Consider the following 17,900-nt stretch of genomic DNA (forward strand, 5'->3'; position numbering starts at 1 on the left):
CTGCTGTTTGATTGTGGATTGAAATGGAAAGAAGGTGATTCAGATTTTCTTGTAGCTTGTCATAAACTATGTGACAATCAGCTTCTATATGCTTTGTCCGCTCGTGAAATACAGGATTGGTGGCAATATAAATTACTGAATTGCTGTCACAGTATATGTTGATTGGTTTTTGGATTGGAACACCAAGATCATGAAGAACATAGCTTAACCACTGAGCTTCTCGGGTTGCCAATGCCAATGCTCGATATTCAGCTTTAGAAGAGGAGGCTACAACTGTGAGTTGTTTCTTACTTTTCCATGTTACCAAGGAGGATCCTAGGTAGAAACAATATGCAGAAGTAGATCTGCGGGAATCAGGGTACCCCGCCCAATCAAAATCTGAGAAGCCAGTGAGATGCAAATCTGACTTTGTCGAGAAGAAGAGGCCTGCAGCTGGGAATCCCTTCACATAGTGCAGTACTCGATGAGCTGCCTTTAGATGTTCATTGGTAGCACAATCTAGAAACTGACTTAGCTTGCCAATTGCGTAGCTAGTGTCTGGTCTGGTGTTAGACAAGTACAGAAGATTGCCAATGATTCTTCTATACTGAGTAGAATCATGAAGCAATTTCCCAACACCTACTTTTGCTGAGTTTTGCTCCATAATTAATGGGAGTGGTGGCAGGTTTACAACCTTCAAATCCAGTGTCTTTGAGCAGATCAAGGACATACTTTCTTTGATACAAAGTAATTTCATTTTCTGATCTTGCTACTTCCAACCCAAGAAAATATTTCAAATTCCCTATGTCTTTGATTTTGAATCTATCATGAAGAATTCTTTTGACTGCTTCAATTTCATTTAGATCATCACCCGCCAATACCAAGTCATCCACATACACAAGGATTGCTGTAAATCCTATGGAAGTCTGTTTGGTAAATAAACTATAATCTGATTTGCATTGAGTGTAATTCATCTCAAGCAAGACAGATTTTAGTTTGCAGTTTCACCGTCTGCTTGCTCAGTTGCTTGTTTCAGTCCATACAACGACTTCTCAAGCTTGCAAACCTGCCCTGATGAAGCTTCTAAGCCTGAGGGAACCTGCATATAGACCTCCTCTTCAAGTTCTCCATGCAAGAAGGCTGTGTTTACATCAATTTGTTTGAGATGCTAACCCTTGACTGCTGCAATAGCCAACATGATTCTCAATGTTCCTAGCTTTATTACAGGACTAAATGTGTCTCTGTAGTCAATACCAGCTACTTGGGTGAAATCCTTGGCAACAAGCCTGGCCTTGTGCCTTTCAACCGTTCCGTCAGGGTGATATTTGGTACAAAATACCCATTTGCAACCAATTACTTTCTTACCAAATGGCAACGAGGTTAGCTTCCATGTCTTGTTTTCCTCCAAAGCAAGTAGTTTAGCTTGAATAGCCTCTCGCCAACAAACTTGAGTTATAGCATCCTCATAGCTTTTGGGCTCCAAATTTTGAATAGCAAGAGAGAATGCAAGATGCATAGGAGAAAGTCTAGAGTAGGACAAAACATTTGAGATTGGATACCTTTGAGCAATGAGCTACGAATTGGATGGGGCAGTGTTAGTGGTCTTACATTCATAGTCTGCTAAATATCTAGGAGCTCTAGTTTGCCTAGTAGATCTTCTTACCCCAGCAATTTTAGGCACAATTTGACAAGGGACATGAGAAGAATTTGGTGATTCCTCATGTGATGCAGATGCTAATGCAGAACCTGTGTCTACATGATCATGAATTTCTGCATAAGGCAAGATATCTTCACTATCACTTAAATCATGAGGTGCTTCATCAATTTGAGTATTTAAATTTTGCTGACTTACATCATCCTGAGGGTTGGAATTATTCTCATTTAGAACTTGAATTTTATTACCGTGCAGAAAGCTATAGTCAAAGTAATGAGATGTGTTTGCTGGAAAGTTAGAAGTGACTTTGTTGTTGGAATCTGATTTTTGACAATGAGAAAAACAATTTTCATAAAACTGCACATATCGAGATAGAAAAATTTCTCGAGTTTGCAAATCGAATAGTAGATAGCCCTTTGTACCCTCCCTGAATCCAAGATGCAGACATTTCCTGGATCTTGGATCTAGTTTACCTCTGTGTCTATTAAGAGTGCTAGCATAGGCTAAGCAACCAAAGACTTTGAGATTTAAAATATCTGTTAGACACTTGTAGAGAACTTGATAAGGAGATTTATTTTTCAAAAAAGGAGTGCATAGTCTATTTATCAGATAAACTGCATGTTGTTGAGTTAAGAAATTAACCAAATTAATTAGTGATGACAAACATTATTTTTGGACAAATAAATAATTAGTGTTGATTAATTATAATTACTTATTACTAATTGTTTATTGTTGCAGGCCGAAATTCAATAGCCCAAATGGAATGAAAAAGCAATCAGCAAGGATGGTGGGCTGAAAACAAAATTGAGAGCCCAAGGAAAAGCAAAAAGCCAAAAGAAATCAAAACGGTCTGAACTTGAGAAGAACCTGATCCAAGCCCGAATTGAATTTCAATTCCCTCTCACTTGCTTTCACCAAATCAACGTTCCTTTCTTCTCTGTCTCAGTCAAATTAGAAAATCAGAAAAGTGAGAAAGAGAGAAAGAGCTTATTCCCTAAGCTAGTCACCAAAGAAGCAAGAGAGAGAAGGATTAAGCTTGAAACACAGAAGTCTAATAAAAAAATCCAAACCAAATCAAGCTTAGGTTAAAGGTAACCCATTTCCTCTTGAATGCATCAGATCTTCTTCTCTTCTTCCCAAATCTCTGCTCTATCCGAAATGGGATACAAAGAAAAGATGGTTTCTGTTCTTCTCTGTTGTGTATCCACGGTCTTAAACATGACTTGGGGACCAAGTTGTTTTTCAAGGGCTAAGATCAAGTTGACAATGCGAAGATTTCTATGGCTACTGCTTTATGACTTTCGGTCAAGATGAAGAAGTCAGAAAAAAAGTTTCTACTCTAAGGTTTAATGAGAAAAAGTGAATCTGTGGGTTGGTGAAGCTCAAGGCTCTCGGTGTTGACCTTGGAAGAAGAACCCAGCAACATGCAAGGAGATAAAAGATGTTTGTTGTTCATTCAGAAACCAAGGAGAGAAAATCAATGAATAGAGGTTTTGTTCTGAGAGAGCTCTTTGAAGAAGTTCAACTAACTAGACAATGTAACCTAATCAAAGGTGCATTCCGCCAGTATGAAGAACTGAATCAGAGGCTTGCCAATCTGGTTTTTCGCATAGCACAGAGGCTGTTGATGAAATCAATCTTCTTCATGTTTTACTGATTGTAATGTACTTTTCTAAGTTTATCTTTCTGTAATTTCTTGTGAGAAAAGGCATTGTGAGAAAGCTTAAGAAAAAGCCATGAGTGGAAAAAGACTGAGAGAAACACTTGAGAGAAAAGCCTAGAGTTATTTTCTAATTTCTTTAGGATGGTTAAATGTCTTGTATCTTGTACCTGTAAGGTATCCCTTTCTTAGTTGGGTTAGCACTAAGAGTGAATAGTTGGGTATTAGCATAGCCAATGTCAAGTTAGGTTAGAACTTGAGTGTGAAAGGATTGGGTCAATCCTGTGAAATTGGTGTATGTAATACTGTTAACTATACTGTTAACTATAGTGAAAATTCTTCCACTGTTGTGGAGGAGACTGGACGTAGCTTGCATAGCACAAGGCAACCGAATCAGGATACATGCTGGTGTTAGCTTTTCTCTTCTTTGCTGTGTTCTGTTTTCTGATATTCATGAGACAAAAATAAATTGTCTCATAAATTTCTGCTGCTTAGTTTAAACAGAATCAGAATTATAATTTTGTTTAAAAGGGTCATAACAGCAACAAAAAGGAAGGCATTGATTCAACCCCCCATTCTCTAAGCCTACCACAACCTTCACATGTCCAACACTATAATTCCAAAATGATTTTGGCAAATGAGCATGAGTCATGAGAGCACGAGCCACAGCAAGAATGTGTTGATGCTTACGCTCAACAATCCCATTCTGTTGCGGCGTCTCCACACAAGTTCTTTGGTGTGTAATACCAGTAAAGCTGTAAAATGTAGGCATCAAGAACTCAAGGCCATTATCTGTGTGAATTGTTTTAACATTTGCACAAAATTGAGTTTTAGCAAAAACAACAAAGTCCTTAACTAACTGTGAAGATTCTGCCTTAGTTTTCATGAATAAAATCCAAGTGAAACGAGAACAGTCATCCACTATAGTGAGAAAATAACATTTTCTAGTAAAGGAAGGAATGGACACAGGTCCCCAAATGTCAATATGAAGAATGTCAAATACAGTGGCTGCTACATTTAAACTAACAGAAAATGGTGATCTCTTTTATTTACCTAAATGACATGAATGACAAGGTGTTTCACTTTTTGTACAATCAATGAATTCAAAGTACTTTTGTAATGCAACTAGCCTATCATGTGATGGATGCCCTAGTCTAGCATGCCACAAGGAGCCTGGAATGTGGTTGCGAGAAATTGCTGTGATATGAGGGAGAATCTTGATTTCCTTGTGCAGAATGTAGAGACCATCAACATTACTAGCTGCACCAATCATCCTCAAAGTGTGCAGATCCTGGATCTCACAATCTTTGTCAGTAAAACTCATTTTACAATGCAGTGATGCAGTGAGCTTTGAAACTGAAATGAGTTTAAAATTGAAGGTAGGGATGAACAATGCATTTGTAAGGTAAAGGTCATCAGAAAACACAACAGTTCCCATAATGCAGCTTGTTGTGAGAGCACCATTGGGTAATCTAACAACAATAGGATCTATCTTGAAATAATTTTGAAAATCTGCCAAGGAATATGACACATGGTCCATAGCACTAGTGTCTATAACCCAAGGCTTGTGTTTTTGAGTTGAAATGTTTAGAGCCATGACATCAGATTCAAAATGCAAAATATGCACCATTTTACCGTTATGAGGTGAAAGATTATTTTTGGCTGAAATCTGGCTAATGCTTTGAGAATGAGATTGATCTTGTCTGCTGAGCAATGCTAGAAGCGCTTCTCTTTGCTCTGGAGTAAATTCATTAATGGTCGGTTCACTCCTTACCAGTTGATGAACACTGAGATTGTCATTAATATCCTCAGAAGCATCAGCTGCTGTCATACAATTAAGAACAGGATTTTTCTTATTAAACCGAGGCTTGAAGTTTGGTGGATAAACCATGCTTCTTGTAGCAATTATCCATTATGTGTCCACTCTTTCCACAATGAGTACATTGCAACTTGTTTCGCCCTTTGTTACATTGACTTCTATTTCCTTTGCCTTTTCCTTTCACTTCATTTTGAGAAGATGAGCCTGAGGAGCTTACCAAAATTTTTGTATCTAAAACATTATCAAAAATTCAAAACTGAAGAGTTGCCTCTCCTGTTGAGTAATCATGGACAGAATTTTGTTAACACTAAGCAATTCATCCATTAGCATCACTTGTGACTTAACAATTGAATATTGTTCTCCAAGACCTCGAAGAAACTTTGTGACTCTATCTTCTTCCCTTTGCTGCCTTACGACGCCTAAACCGCACTCACACTTAACGCAGTCACATCCAGGAATCGATCTAAAATCATCAACCTCTTCCCAAAGGTTCTTAAGCCTAGCAAAATAGGCAGTAACGGACATGTCTCCCTATTTGAGCGCATAAATCTCCTCATTTAACTCAACTACTCTAAACCTGTCTCCTTGGTAGTACCGATGCCTAAGATCATTCCACAAATCATAAGCTATATTATTCCATAAAACACTCTGATATATGTTAGGGCTCAGGGAGAGATTAATCCAGGCTACTACATACGTGTTACAACGTTGCCACGCCTTAAAATTTGGATCTGTTTTCTTAGGCTTAGGAATGGTGCCATCAACAAATTCGAATTTGTTCTTCGAATAAAGTGCGTTCATCATTGCTTTGCTCCAAGCACTATAATTTGAACCGGTAAGTGTGACATTGGTAATAGGTATACCTGGATTTTCAGACGGCAAAATATAGTAAGGACTTGAAAGGTCTTGATTCGAATTTGCCTTGTTGAGATGACTCTGGATCTGCGCAACTTGACTGAAAAATGCCTCAAACTGCTGAGCATCCATTGTGCCAACACCTCCAGATCCAGATCCGCTTCCTGATTTCTTAGCCATAGATGCAAGTTTCACCAATTGTCTCGCAATCTTTCTCTCTCAATCTCGTTGATCGGAATACTCGTTACGTCACCGTGAAGAAAGGTGAATTAACGAAGCTCTCATCAAACACTGTTGTGCAAGTTCAAGAGAGAAGAAGATAAGAAAATAGACGAAGAGATGAAGAATGAGAGGAGAACAATCGAAAAAGAGAATTTCAGATCTGATTCAAGAAGACAATTCCAGATCTGATTGAAGAGAATGAAAGAATTAAAGAAGAACAGAGAAATTGCTTCATTCGTGAAGTTGGACTCTTCAATTTTTCTCAAATCACGCCAAATGACCGTGTATTAGAGAACAAGCTGCCTATTCTTCAATCTGCAATCTCCGTGTTCCTCCATTCACGCTCACCGCACCATGTTGAGAAATGCATGTGAGATTGAAGAAGAACACATGATCAGAGAAGGAGAGAAGAATTCAGGCAATGAAACTTGCATTAATGAAGAGTCTCAAAGAATACAAGCCCTATAACTATCTATTTATAGCTACACTATAACTATGTGAAGTTGCCGTCACACTAACTAACTTACTAACTCTGTACACTATCTGATATTAAATAACAGCAGTGGCAATAATAATGTTAAGTAACAGATAGTTAATTTATCATTAGAAGGATTAAATCAACATTATGAACAATAGTTGCCCACTACAGGTCCATTTTGTTATTTTGTTTTTTACTTGCATGCATAATTGAGATAAAAATAAATAAATAAATTTAGCATACTTATAAATGAATTAATTAGAGAAATTATTGAATGTATTATTTTTTTATTGAATTTTAGTTTTTTATGATATTCTCTAATTTGACAGACCAAGAACTAATCTGTCACAAATTAGAGCTCTATTTAAGAGTTTGTCGAATAGGTTACTATATATGTAAGACAGGATTCGAATTTCCAATACTTAGTTAAGCGGACTAATGAGTTAATCACTAGATCAACTCAAATTAGTTATTATTAAATGTTTATAGTTGTGCTTTTGTAATTAAAATTTTTTATTGAAGAATAAATTTACTTAGTCACATAATATCACTTAATTGAAGAATAATTTTGGAACACAATTTGGCAAAATGTTTTATTTGCTGAAAATGTTTTCTTTTGTAAGACGAGACGCTTGATAAAAAAAATATACCGACCCATCACCCATGCAAGACTAAAGCTTTTCTCGTAGGCTTTTAAAAGTATGTCCAAAATTGTAAGTTGACGCATAAGATTAAAATAATGAATATTGTGGATCTGAATTTGCAGTTTCTCTATCAAACAGAGCTATCAATTCGAGCGGGCAGATCACGAGTAAGAAGTCAAACTAAAAAATTTAGTTGCCCCTATTTTTGATGAATTAGAAAAATGCTAACTCAATTCTGTTAGTTTTTCAGTATTTTATGTTGAGTTTTGATAATTAAAAAATTTAATATAATTTAATAAATTTATTAAAATGAATGTTAGAGAGTAGTAAAATTTATTATTTTTGACCAACAGTTAGCCAATAATATTTAAAAGTATAAGTTAAAAATATATTATTAAATTATTAAATTAAAAAAAATTGAATTTATGGTTAAAAATATTAACCAAATCTATTATATCTATTATATATCTCTAATTTTACAATCAAAATGTGCCACATGTTACTTTCTCATTATAATTGGAATCAAATCTTTCCTTCCAAAATTAAGGAATTCTCCTCTCCTTCTTACTAATTTTACAACCAAAATGTGTCACATGTCACTCTCTTATTGTAATTGAAATTAAATCTTTTCCTCCAAAATTAAAGAATTCTTTCCTCCTCCTTACTAATTTTACAACCAAAATGTGCCACATGTCACTCTCTCATTGCAATTGAAATCAAATCTTTCCCTCCAAAATTAAAAAGTTCTCCCCTCCTCCCTCTTCCTTTCTCTATTTCTCTCATTCCTTCAATCACTCTATCTATTTTATATATGATTATCAATATCAATGACTAATTACTAATTTGACAATCAAAATGTGTAACATGTCATTCTTTAATTGCATTAAAATTAAATTTGAAATATTAAAATTGAAATTGAAATATACCTATATTATATATCATATATTACTATCTAATTTAATAATCAAATGTGTCACATGACACTCTTATTAAAATTAAGAGAAAATATTTTTTTTCAAAATTAATAAACTCCCTTCCTAAATTCTCTCATCTATCTCTCTTTATTTTTCTATTTTTCTCTACTATTTTTACTTTATATATAATTTATATTTTAAATTAATAATTTGATAAATCAAAATATGTTATTCGATATTTTTTTTCAAAATTAACAAACTTTTACTCTCACTCTCATTCTTCATCTTTATCTTTCTCTCTCTTTTCTCTCATTCTCTATTTTTTCTATCTTTCTCTTCTACAGAAAATAAAATTAACAAAATAATACAATTTAAATAAAAAATATTATTATTCTTATTATATACATAGTTTTTTAATTTTTTATTTAGTTTTAAATTTTTATTTTTCTAATTTATATTTTTATTTCTCTTCTTTCAAATATTGATTACATATAATTTGAAGAGAGTACTAATGTTATAATTAAAAGTTAGAAGCAAGATTCAATTGTTTTAAAAAAATTAATTTTGAGTTAATTTTATAACGTAACTATCAGTATAATTTTTTATGCTAATATCTAATTATATTTTTATATACATAGAGAGAAAAAATATTATTTTTAAATAACAAGTATAAAAATTAATTATTTCTATTTGTGCAACAGACTTAACAGTTAACACCTAATTAAATGTAAAAATATACACGTTAAATTATTTTGAATTTTAGATAACGAATGTTAAAATTAATTATTAATAAAAATTAGAATTTTTATATAAAAATAATAACTAAAAATCTTATTATTTGATTTTTTATCTACAGATATCTTGGTCTTCTTAGCTAGAGATTTTTGTCAATTTACAACTTTTTTTTGTAAAAGTAATTTGATTTTATAAATCTTTTATGCCATGCATAATCTATACTGTCAGAATAAAGTGGACCATAATTTTAGAAAAACTATATTTTCCTAATGTTATTATGGATAAAAATACTAGTATAATAAATTTTGCTAATTTTTTTTTATTAATTGTTATTTAATACTTGTTCAAGTGCGTAGTGTATTAAGGAATAATTTTTCTTTAAGTAACAAACAAACTACATATCTCTATACCTGAGAAAGAATATAATAACCTTGTAGTAATTCTTTAGTGATAGCATATCTCAAAATAAATAATTAATGTCAATATTCTATTTCCAAAAAATGTTTAAAGGTGCAAAGTGCTCATCTCAGAATTTAGTCAAAATAAAATGTGCATTTTGAATTTAATATTTAAAAATAAGTGTACTCAATAAGTCAAAACTGTTTTTTTCTCACCTACCGTAAATAGAATACAAAATTACCTTAAAAAATGACAAAAATAAAAGTAATAAGCACTTATTCTTTGTAGATTTTTTGAGGAACAAAGAGGTGGAAATAGAAATGGAATAGAATACTAGCCCCTTTCAACATTTGCACATGGAGGATTTTGGGTTTTTAAATAATCTCCTTTTCTATTAACTTTTGTTTTTAAGCTCTTCTATCTCCACCATTGAGGCAAATTAAGAATAAGAGTATATGACAATTCATCAACTCCACATGCCATCACAAAATATCAAAATACACACACAAATATAAGCAAGGATCGGATATTTCTTACTATATCTCAAACAACAGATCACAAGCACCATTCTTTTTTCTCTTCTAATTAATAAAAAGGAAAAAACAATTTACACTAAACGACCAACTTGGCAACTTTAAAGAAGTTAACGAAAGTGTTAGTGTTGAAGTTAGTCCCACATAAAAAAAAAAGTAAGGAAGAGTGAGAAGTTTATAAGATTTTGAGTTGGATGTGGTGTCTTCTCATCTTATGTTATCTTGCTTGATTCCTTCCCGAAGTCTCTCCGATGGTTGAGAGCTTCCCACGGTTGGCTCAATAAAAGTTAGAACATTTAATTTTAAATAAAAAAATTATCCATAGTAAAATAGAACCTTTGATAGGGATTTGGATCCTCTAAAGTTTGAATTTCACTTTAGAGAGTAAAGTGTGATCTTCTACCCTTGAATAGTTTCTCTTTCATATTTATTATTGGTCCCACCTATAAAATCAATGGTGAAAGATCACACTTTTCTCTCTAAAGTGAAATTTAAACTTTAGAGGATCCAAATCCTTTGTTTATTATATAAAATAATTATTGATATGGCCGTTATACACCATCTGAGGAGTTATAGCTCGGATATCACTCTTGTAACTGATGCATTCATTTTACCAAGTTATGATCGTAACCGACCTTTTTGAAGTAACGCACCAAAAGGGGATTAATTCCTCCTTAATGCTAGGAAACGGTTATCCTCGTCTCCTAGCTATAAGATGGAGCTATCAGAGATTGAAAAGGTAGATTCTCTTCTCCAAGATTATAACTCATCATATATTCCTTAACTGACTTGAGCGTCGGAGTGCTTCCTGCAGGTGCTCCCCCTCTTTCAGCTACACTAGCCGGCCGAGGTATACTTGCTATCGACTGGATAATTGTTCGGCTTCCGACGAAGTACAGGCTACAGCTCGGACTCTGCTAGGCAAGAACATTTGGCGCCCACCGTGGGGCCGGATTTTTCTTTAATAGGCCTCGCAATCCCTAACGTCTGCTAATGGCTGATGCACCTCCTCCCACTCCGTCCGAACTCCTCCGGATGGTAACTGAGCTTCAGCAGGCAAATCAACGCATGGCTGCAGCAAACCAGCATATGGCGGAGGAGAATCAGAGGATGCAGCAACAAATTTAGCAATTAATTAATGCTCGTCTCGAACACAACGATGATCGTCAAGAACAACATGGAAATGATGAACGTCAGTCCGAGCCGACGCATATCTCGGAGACGCCCCAGGACGATGATGCCAACCCTGAGAACGAGGAACCTCAGCTAGAAGATGAAGATCGAGAACCTGATAACTCCGCCGGACCATTTACGGCGGAGATCATGAATTTTCAATTGCCCAGACAATTCACACTGCCAACAACTTTAACCCCCTACAACGGATTAGGGGACCCTAAACAACACATAAAGAAATTCCGATCTATTATGATCGTTAACAGTGCATCTGATCCGATTTTATGTCATTGTTTTCCTTCTTTTTTAGAAGGTCCTGCACTTGACTGGTTTTGTTCTTTGCCTGCAGATTCTATCTCACGATTTCAGGAGCTGGCAAAACAATTTGAAGATCATTTTGCAGCGTCAGCTATATACTTACATGATTCCGATTATCTAACCACTATTAAGCAAGGCCAACAAGAAAGTCTGAAGGACTACATTACTCGTTTTACAAAAGTTGCTATGCGAATTCCTGATCTCCACCCAGAGGTCCATTTGCATGCCATTAAAAGTGGTCTTCGACCGGGTAAGTTTCAAGAGGCCATTGCCGTAGCTAAACCCAAGACTCTGGCCGAGTTTAGAGAAAAGGCCAAAGGACAGATAGATATCAAGGAACTCCGTCAAGCCCGAAAGGCAGAGAAGTTAGCAATTACAAAGGATGAAGATAAGCCTCGGGAGAACAAAAAGAATTTCTGACCAATGCCCCGTTACGAGTCATATACCCAGTTCAACACAAAGCGGGACGACATCATCAAAAAAATATTGAATTCGAAGCTAATTAAGCCACCCCGTAAAGCCGGCAGCTACCCTGAGCCGAAAAATATTGACAAGTCCAAGTATTGCACTTTTCATCAGAAATATGGTCACACGACTGATGAGTGTGTAATCGCAAAAGATCTCTTGGAACGTCTAGCAAGACAGGGCCACCTTGACAAATTTATTTCAGGTCATATTCAAAAAAAGACGGTGACGACTACCGAACAACCTCCCATAGGCCAGTCATCATCAGCAAAGGACAAAGAAAAAGCCCCTACTCAGCCCAGGGGTATAATCAATTGCATCTCGGGAGGATATGCTGGGGGCGGAAGCACAAGCTCGGCCAGGAAGCGTACCTATAGAGCGATGTTGGCACTTTCAGACACCACCAACAATCCCCAACAAAGTCAAGATCTCCCAGAGATAACCTTTCGCTCAACCGACTTTATTTGTAAAGATGCAAACCTAGATGATCATGTAGTCATCTCTATTCAGTTAGGCGATCTAATCGTTCGAAAGGTCCTCCTAGACCCAGAAAGTAGCGCCGACGTTTTATTCTTTACTACATTTGAAAAAATGAAACTAAGTACTAATATTTTGCAGCCATCTATTGGAGATCTTGTAGGCTTTTCAGGAGAACGGGTACCCGTCATGGGTTCAATATGGCTGCAAACCACATTAGGCGAGCAACCACTCTCCAGGACACAGGATATTTAATTCCTTGTTGTTGATTGCTTTAGCCCGTATAATCTTATTTTGGGTAGGCTTTTTTTGAATAAATTTGCTGCAATCGTATCCACAATCCATTTCTGTGTCAAGTTTTCAGTGCAGGATAAAGTAATAGCCACGGTCCATGGTGACCTTCAAGAAGCTCGGCATTGCTATAATGCGAGCCTGAAGCCTGTGAAGAGAGGGGCTGAACAACGAATCAACTCTATACATGCCGATCAACCGACCTTAGCCGAGTTAGATCCCAGAGCTGATTTTGAAGATCGTCCTATGCCAAATGAAGATGTAACAAAGGTTTCATTGACCGATGATCCAACAAAATTCACCTTTATTGGAGCATCCACAAAGGGAGAAGAAAGGGATAAGCTCGTCCACTTTTTAAAACAGAATGCCGATCTCTTCGCATGGACCCCTGCAGATATGCCAGGCATCGACCCGTCAGTGATCACACACAAACTTGCGATAAACCCGGCAGCCCAACCAGTATCTCAGAAAAAAAGGAACCTCGGAACTGAGAAAAGGCTCGCCTCAATGGCCGAAGCCAAAAAGCTCATTGACGCCCAATTCATCCGTGAGATCAGGTTCACAACGTGGTTAGCCAATGTTGTAATGGTAAGAAAAAGTAACGGTAAGTGGCGCATGTGCGTCGACTTTACAGACTTAAATAAGGCTTGTCCCAAAGACGCCTACCCTTTACCATGCATTGATACCTTAGTTGATAATTCTTGTGGTTACGGTACTTTGAGTTTCATGGATGCGTATTCTGGTTATAACCAGATTCTCATGCATCCATCAGACCAAGAGAAAACAGCCTTTATAACCGAATATGGTAATTATTGTTACAACGTAATGCCTTTTGGTTTAAAGAATGCAGGGACAACGTATCAGCGGCTGATGAACAAGGTATTTGCGCAGCAGATAGGTCGAAATATCGAGGTATACGTGGATGATATGGTCGCTAAGACAAAGACAGGACAATCTCACATTGCCGACCTTACTGAAATCTTCGGCCAAATCCGAGCTTACAATATGAGGCTCAATCCTGAGAAGTGTGCCTTTGGCGTCCGTGGGGGGAAATTTCTCGGGTTCATCCTCACCAGTAGAGGAATTGAAGCAAATCCAGAAAAATGCAAGGCCGTTCTTGACATGACCAGTCCCGTAACAATAAAAGAGGTTCAAAGATTAACAGGGAGATTAGCAGCTTTGTCGAGATTCTTACCATGTCTAGCAGCAAAATCAGCCAACTTTTTTCGGTGCTTACGGAAAAATACAACCTTTCAGTGGGATGAGGAATGCGAAGTCGCATTTCAAAGTTTAAAACAATTTCTCTCTAAACCCCCTATTCTGCAAAAGCCTAAGATCGGCGAAACTTTATATTTGTATTTGTCAATTACTGATACAGCAATTAGTTCTGTTCTTGTTACAGAGGATGAGAGGGGTCAACTGCCGGTTTACTTTATCAGCAAATCCTTGCAGAATGCCGAGCTTCACTATCCGAGGCTAGAAAAGCTCGCCTATGCCCTGGTTTTCTCTGCAAGACGGCTTCGACCCTACTTCCAAAGCCATACAATTAATGTCAGAACCACGCAACCATTACGCCAGATACTCGCCAAACCCGAACTAGCAGGGAGGTTGATTAAGTGGTCCATTGAGCTGTCCAAATTCGATATCCAGTATCAACCTCGCGGATCTGTCAAGTCCCAATACCTGGCTGATTTTTTAGCCGAGTTTACCGGACCAAGCCCAAAGACACAAAACACACAGTGGTTGCTGTTCGTCGATGGCGCCTCCAACCTTCAAGGATCAGGAGCAGGAATTCTTCTAGAAAATCCAGAAGAACTTGTCATAGAATACTCTCTCCGATTTTCATTTAAAGCCAGCAATAACCAGGCTGAATATGAAGCTCTGATCGCCGGACTCAGGTTAGCCGTCGAATTACATGTTTCTGAATTAAAAGTTTACTGTGACTCATTGCTAGTGGTCCAACAGGTAAATCAAAGTTTTCAAACGAAAGATCCTATTTTATTAAAATATCTGAATATTGTTAACGAGCTTAAGAATAATTTTTCAAACTGTGAAATAAGTCATATACCTAGAGATCAGAATCACAGAGCAGATGTACTTTCTAAATTAGCTACCACCCAGTCACACACAGCCACACTTTCGCAGTCCACCCTAGCAGAACCGAGTATAAATATAATCGGTACTTTTGCTATTTCTAAAGAAACTAGTTGGCAAAAACCATTTATACAATTTCTTAAAAATGGGGTCGTTCCAGATGAGATCCAGGATCAGAAAAAGTTTAGGAGACAAGCATCTTTCTATACACTGTTAAATAATAATTTATATAGGCGAGGTTACTCTCGACCTTTACTAAAATGCCTAGACAAATCGAAAGCCGACCTTGTTATAGATGAAGCCCACGAAGGCATATGCGGGATACATTCGGGAGCAAGAAGCCTCGCGCAGAAAATTCTCCGAGCTGGGTTTTATTGGCCCACAATTTGGGAAGACAGCCGAAACAAAGTTCGAATTTGTGATAGCTGCCAGAAGCATGCTCGGATCATTAACGTACCAGCCGAGAACCTGCACCAATCAATCATAAGCTGGCCATTTAACCAATGGGGGATCAATATCCTCGGACCGTTCCCCACTGCGCCAAGACAGGTCAAATATTTAGTTGTCGCAATTGACTATTTTTCTAAATGGATTGAGGCTCAACCCTTAGCCAAAATCACTTCCAGTCAGATGATCTCTTTTGTATGGAAAAACATAATTTGTCGAGTCGGTCTACCTCGTCATATTACTACTGACAATGGTCGTCAGTTTACCGACCATAATTTCAAAGCTTTTTTGCAGAATCTAAAAATAAAGCAACACTTTTCCTCCGTAGAGCATCCACAATCAAATGGGTTGGCGGAGGCAGCAAATAAAGTCCTCTTACAGGCTCTAAAGAAGAAAGTAGACAACGCTAAAGGCTTATGGGCTGAACTCGTCCCAGAAATATTGTGGGGATATAATGCTACAGCACACTCAACAACCAAGGAGACACCATTCCATTTGGTATATGGCTCGGAAGCCATGATGCCAATTGAAGTCTCGCACAACTCCCTGCGGGTAGAAGCTGACGAACACACACAAGCTCGTCAAGCCGAGCTGGACCTCATTGAAAAAGTACGAAGCACGGCGGCAATTCGTCATCAGGCGTTACAACAACGTCTAAGTCGGTGACATAACAAAAAGGTAAAACCGAGGAACTTTGTTGTAGGCGACCTGGTACTACGAAAGACTGAAGATGTCCGAAAACCTTCCTCCCATGGAAAGCTCGCAGCAACTTGGGACGGCCCTTACAGAATACATGAAGTCCTCGGAAGGGGAGCTTATCAGTTGGAAAGATTGGATGGCACAAGGTTACCAAACACTTGGAATGTTAGATCCCTAAAACAATATTATAGTTGAACATGTAAGAACACTAGTACTCTTTTTCCTACCACAAGATTTTTTCCTAAAAAAGGTTTTGCTTGTGGAGGTTTTAATGAGGCTAGCTGACCTGATATATAAAAATTCAGGTAATATATTCAGCCAATAATTATTTTATTTCTTATCATACTTCTCTTTTATTACAAAAAGATCACAAATCCGATGATTAATGGCCATAACATCACTATCGATTTATCAAAACATAAATCGCTTCAGACCACAAAGTCGCATTACATTTTGAATGCGCACATCACATATCAGTTGGCTAAACACCGGAAACACAGATCCTTCTTTAAAGAAAGGAACGAGCAAAATTAGGAACGAAATACACCTAATTAAACAGACACCAATACATTTGGAAAACAGCTCTACATTCAAAATACATCTGCTAAAACATCAGTTTTTCTCAAAACACTGATACATTAAATATAAGCCTCTAAAAGGCAAACTAAACACAAGTCAAACAGCAAAATAAGCAGAAACTTTAAGCAGCCAAATTATCCCCATCTTCTTCGGCAACTTCTTCATCATCCACCAACTGACCAGCACGAACAACTTTACTCGGATCCATAGCAGTAAAATCCCCGTCCGAGACCAAGAATTTTGCTTGGGTTACTGCACGTTCAAAGCCCTCGGCAAATGCATCTAAAATCTCGCCTTCTCGGCTTGATTCCATCTTTTTAAGCTTTAATGTCACCACAACAATCTGCTCACTCATATTGTTTAAATCTTTCTCCTTTTTACTCAACATTTCAACATCTTTCTCATGACTCTCTTTTTCTAGCCTTAGTTCCTCCTTAACTGCAGCGATTTCCTTCCTAAGTTCAATTAAGGACTTTTCTTTTGTTTCCAACTGTTCTTTGATCACCACACTCTCTGTCACAGTCTGCAATATTTTCTTATACTTTTTCTCTTGAGCATGACCTATACTCGCCAGACGAAGCCCAACAACCTACAGAAAACATAACTGCCATGAGTACCAAACACTACTCATGCAACAAAAATACAAATATTAAAACTGACCTGGATGAATTGATCAATACCGACGTCTCCAACCCCCTCGATGCGACCCAGGTCCGTAGAAGCCTGAGCAATTTCATCAACAACAACACTGAAGGGGAAGTTCCTGTCCCAGACTGAGGACCCATCCCCCTCTTCCTCAAACACGTGTAACCTCTCTTGTTTCAGGGTAAAGCTTGACAACTCATCCAGATGAATTCCCTTAGTGGTTTCATCGTCATCAATGTTAATCACATCGGATTTTCTTTTCTTAAAAACAAATCCCTTTTTCTTCGGCTCCGGTTGATTGACTTCGGCCCCAACTTCCTTCTTCTCAGGATTGGACGAGGACCCCTCAAAATTTTTTGCTTTGAAGCGGGCCCTCAAACTTGAAGCAGAAACACCGGGATACTTCCCAACTACAAAAAACAGAAAAGCAAAGTCAGAATGCCAGAATTTTTTCAAATATAATAACCAAGCAGTTCATAAACTCTCACCCAGATAATTTATAACCGCCGCCCTATCCTCTTCCCACGGAAGCAGTTCAGACATAGATAATAAACCACCCTTGTCAACCATTTCCATAAGAAAGCTAATTATGCACTCGTTTCGAGGCGTTATAAGATCGGGACCAAGTATATGCTGTGGATGGCAGCACCAGTACATAGGAAACTTCTCGCCCAAATGTTCGTCCAGGTAAAAAGGAACATTTCTTTAAAATCCTTGAAGAAACATTTTTTTAAAATCCTTGAAAGAGGATTTGTATAACTTAAAAACAGAAAATTCAGGGGTGCTATTTAGATTTACCCAGACACCCTTCCAGACCCCT

General features: G+C 37.1%; 3 protein-coding genes across 3 annotated transcripts; 1 reads left to right on the forward strand and 2 right to left on the reverse strand.

The window, feature by feature from the left end:
* Positions 1-1,147: 1,147 nt before the first annotated feature.
* LOC110263846 (uncharacterized) lies at positions 1,148-5,184 on the reverse strand. The gene is made up of 5 exons (XM_021105683.2): positions 4,406-5,184; positions 3,883-4,048; positions 1,882-1,953; positions 1,643-1,837; positions 1,148-1,552 (listed from the first exon to the last, which is right to left on the reverse strand). Exons 1-5 carry the CDS (start codon positions 5,182-5,184, stop codon positions 1,148-1,150), a joined length of 1,617 nt encoding a protein of 538 aa, XP_020961342.2.
* A 459-nt stretch (positions 5,185-5,643) lies between these two features.
* LOC110263847 (uncharacterized) lies at positions 5,644-6,147 on the reverse strand. Its single transcript, XM_021105684.1, has one exon. It carries the CDS (start codon positions 6,145-6,147, stop codon positions 5,644-5,646), a length of 504 nt encoding a protein of 167 aa, XP_020961343.1.
* A 5,659-nt stretch (positions 6,148-11,806) lies between these two features.
* LOC110263848 (uncharacterized) lies at positions 11,807-16,034 on the forward strand. The gene is made up of 4 exons (XM_088491112.1): positions 11,807-12,505; positions 12,695-14,581; positions 15,452-15,766; positions 15,861-16,034. Exons 1-4 carry the CDS (start codon positions 11,807-11,809, stop codon positions 16,032-16,034), a joined length of 3,075 nt encoding a protein of 1,024 aa, XP_088347238.1.
* Positions 16,035-17,900: the final 1,866 nt, after the last annotated feature.

This window comes from Arachis ipaensis, chromosome B6 (genome assembly GCF_059453495.1).
Source record: "Arachis ipaensis isolate K30076 ecotype BB chromosome B6, ASM5945349v1, whole genome shotgun sequence".
NCBI lineage: Eukaryota > Viridiplantae > Streptophyta > Magnoliopsida > Fabales > Fabaceae > Arachis > Arachis ipaensis.

Bases quoted from the DNA above. Each gene is read 5' to 3' on its own strand.
- LOC110263846 (XM_021105683.2), bottom strand. From the start codon at position 5,184: ATGGTTTATCCACCAAACTTCAAGCCTCGGTTTAATAAGAAAAATCCT. The intron at 4,049-4,405 runs GTACTTTGAATT...TACATTTTACAG, and splicing joins AGGCTAGTTGCATTACAAAA to CTTTACTGGTATTACACACC. The intron at 1,954-3,882 runs GTAGGCTTAGAG...GTCAAAAATCAG, and splicing joins TTGGACATGTGAAGGTTGTG to ATTCCAACAACAAAGTCACT.
- LOC110263847 (XM_021105684.1), bottom strand. From the start codon at position 6,147: ATGGCTAAGAAATCAGGAAGCGGATCTGGATCTGGAGGTGTTGGCACA.
- LOC110263848 (XM_088491112.1), top strand. From the start codon at position 11,807: ATGCCCCGTTACGAGTCATATACCCAGTTCAACACAAAGCGGGACGAC. The intron at 12,506-12,694 runs GTACCCGTCATG...TTTTCAGTGCAG, and splicing joins TAGGCTTTTCAGGAGAACGG to GATAAAGTAATAGCCACGGT. The intron at 15,767-15,860 runs GTACGAAGCACG...ACTTTGTTGTAG, and splicing joins AGCTGGACCTCATTGAAAAA to GCGACCTGGTACTACGAAAG.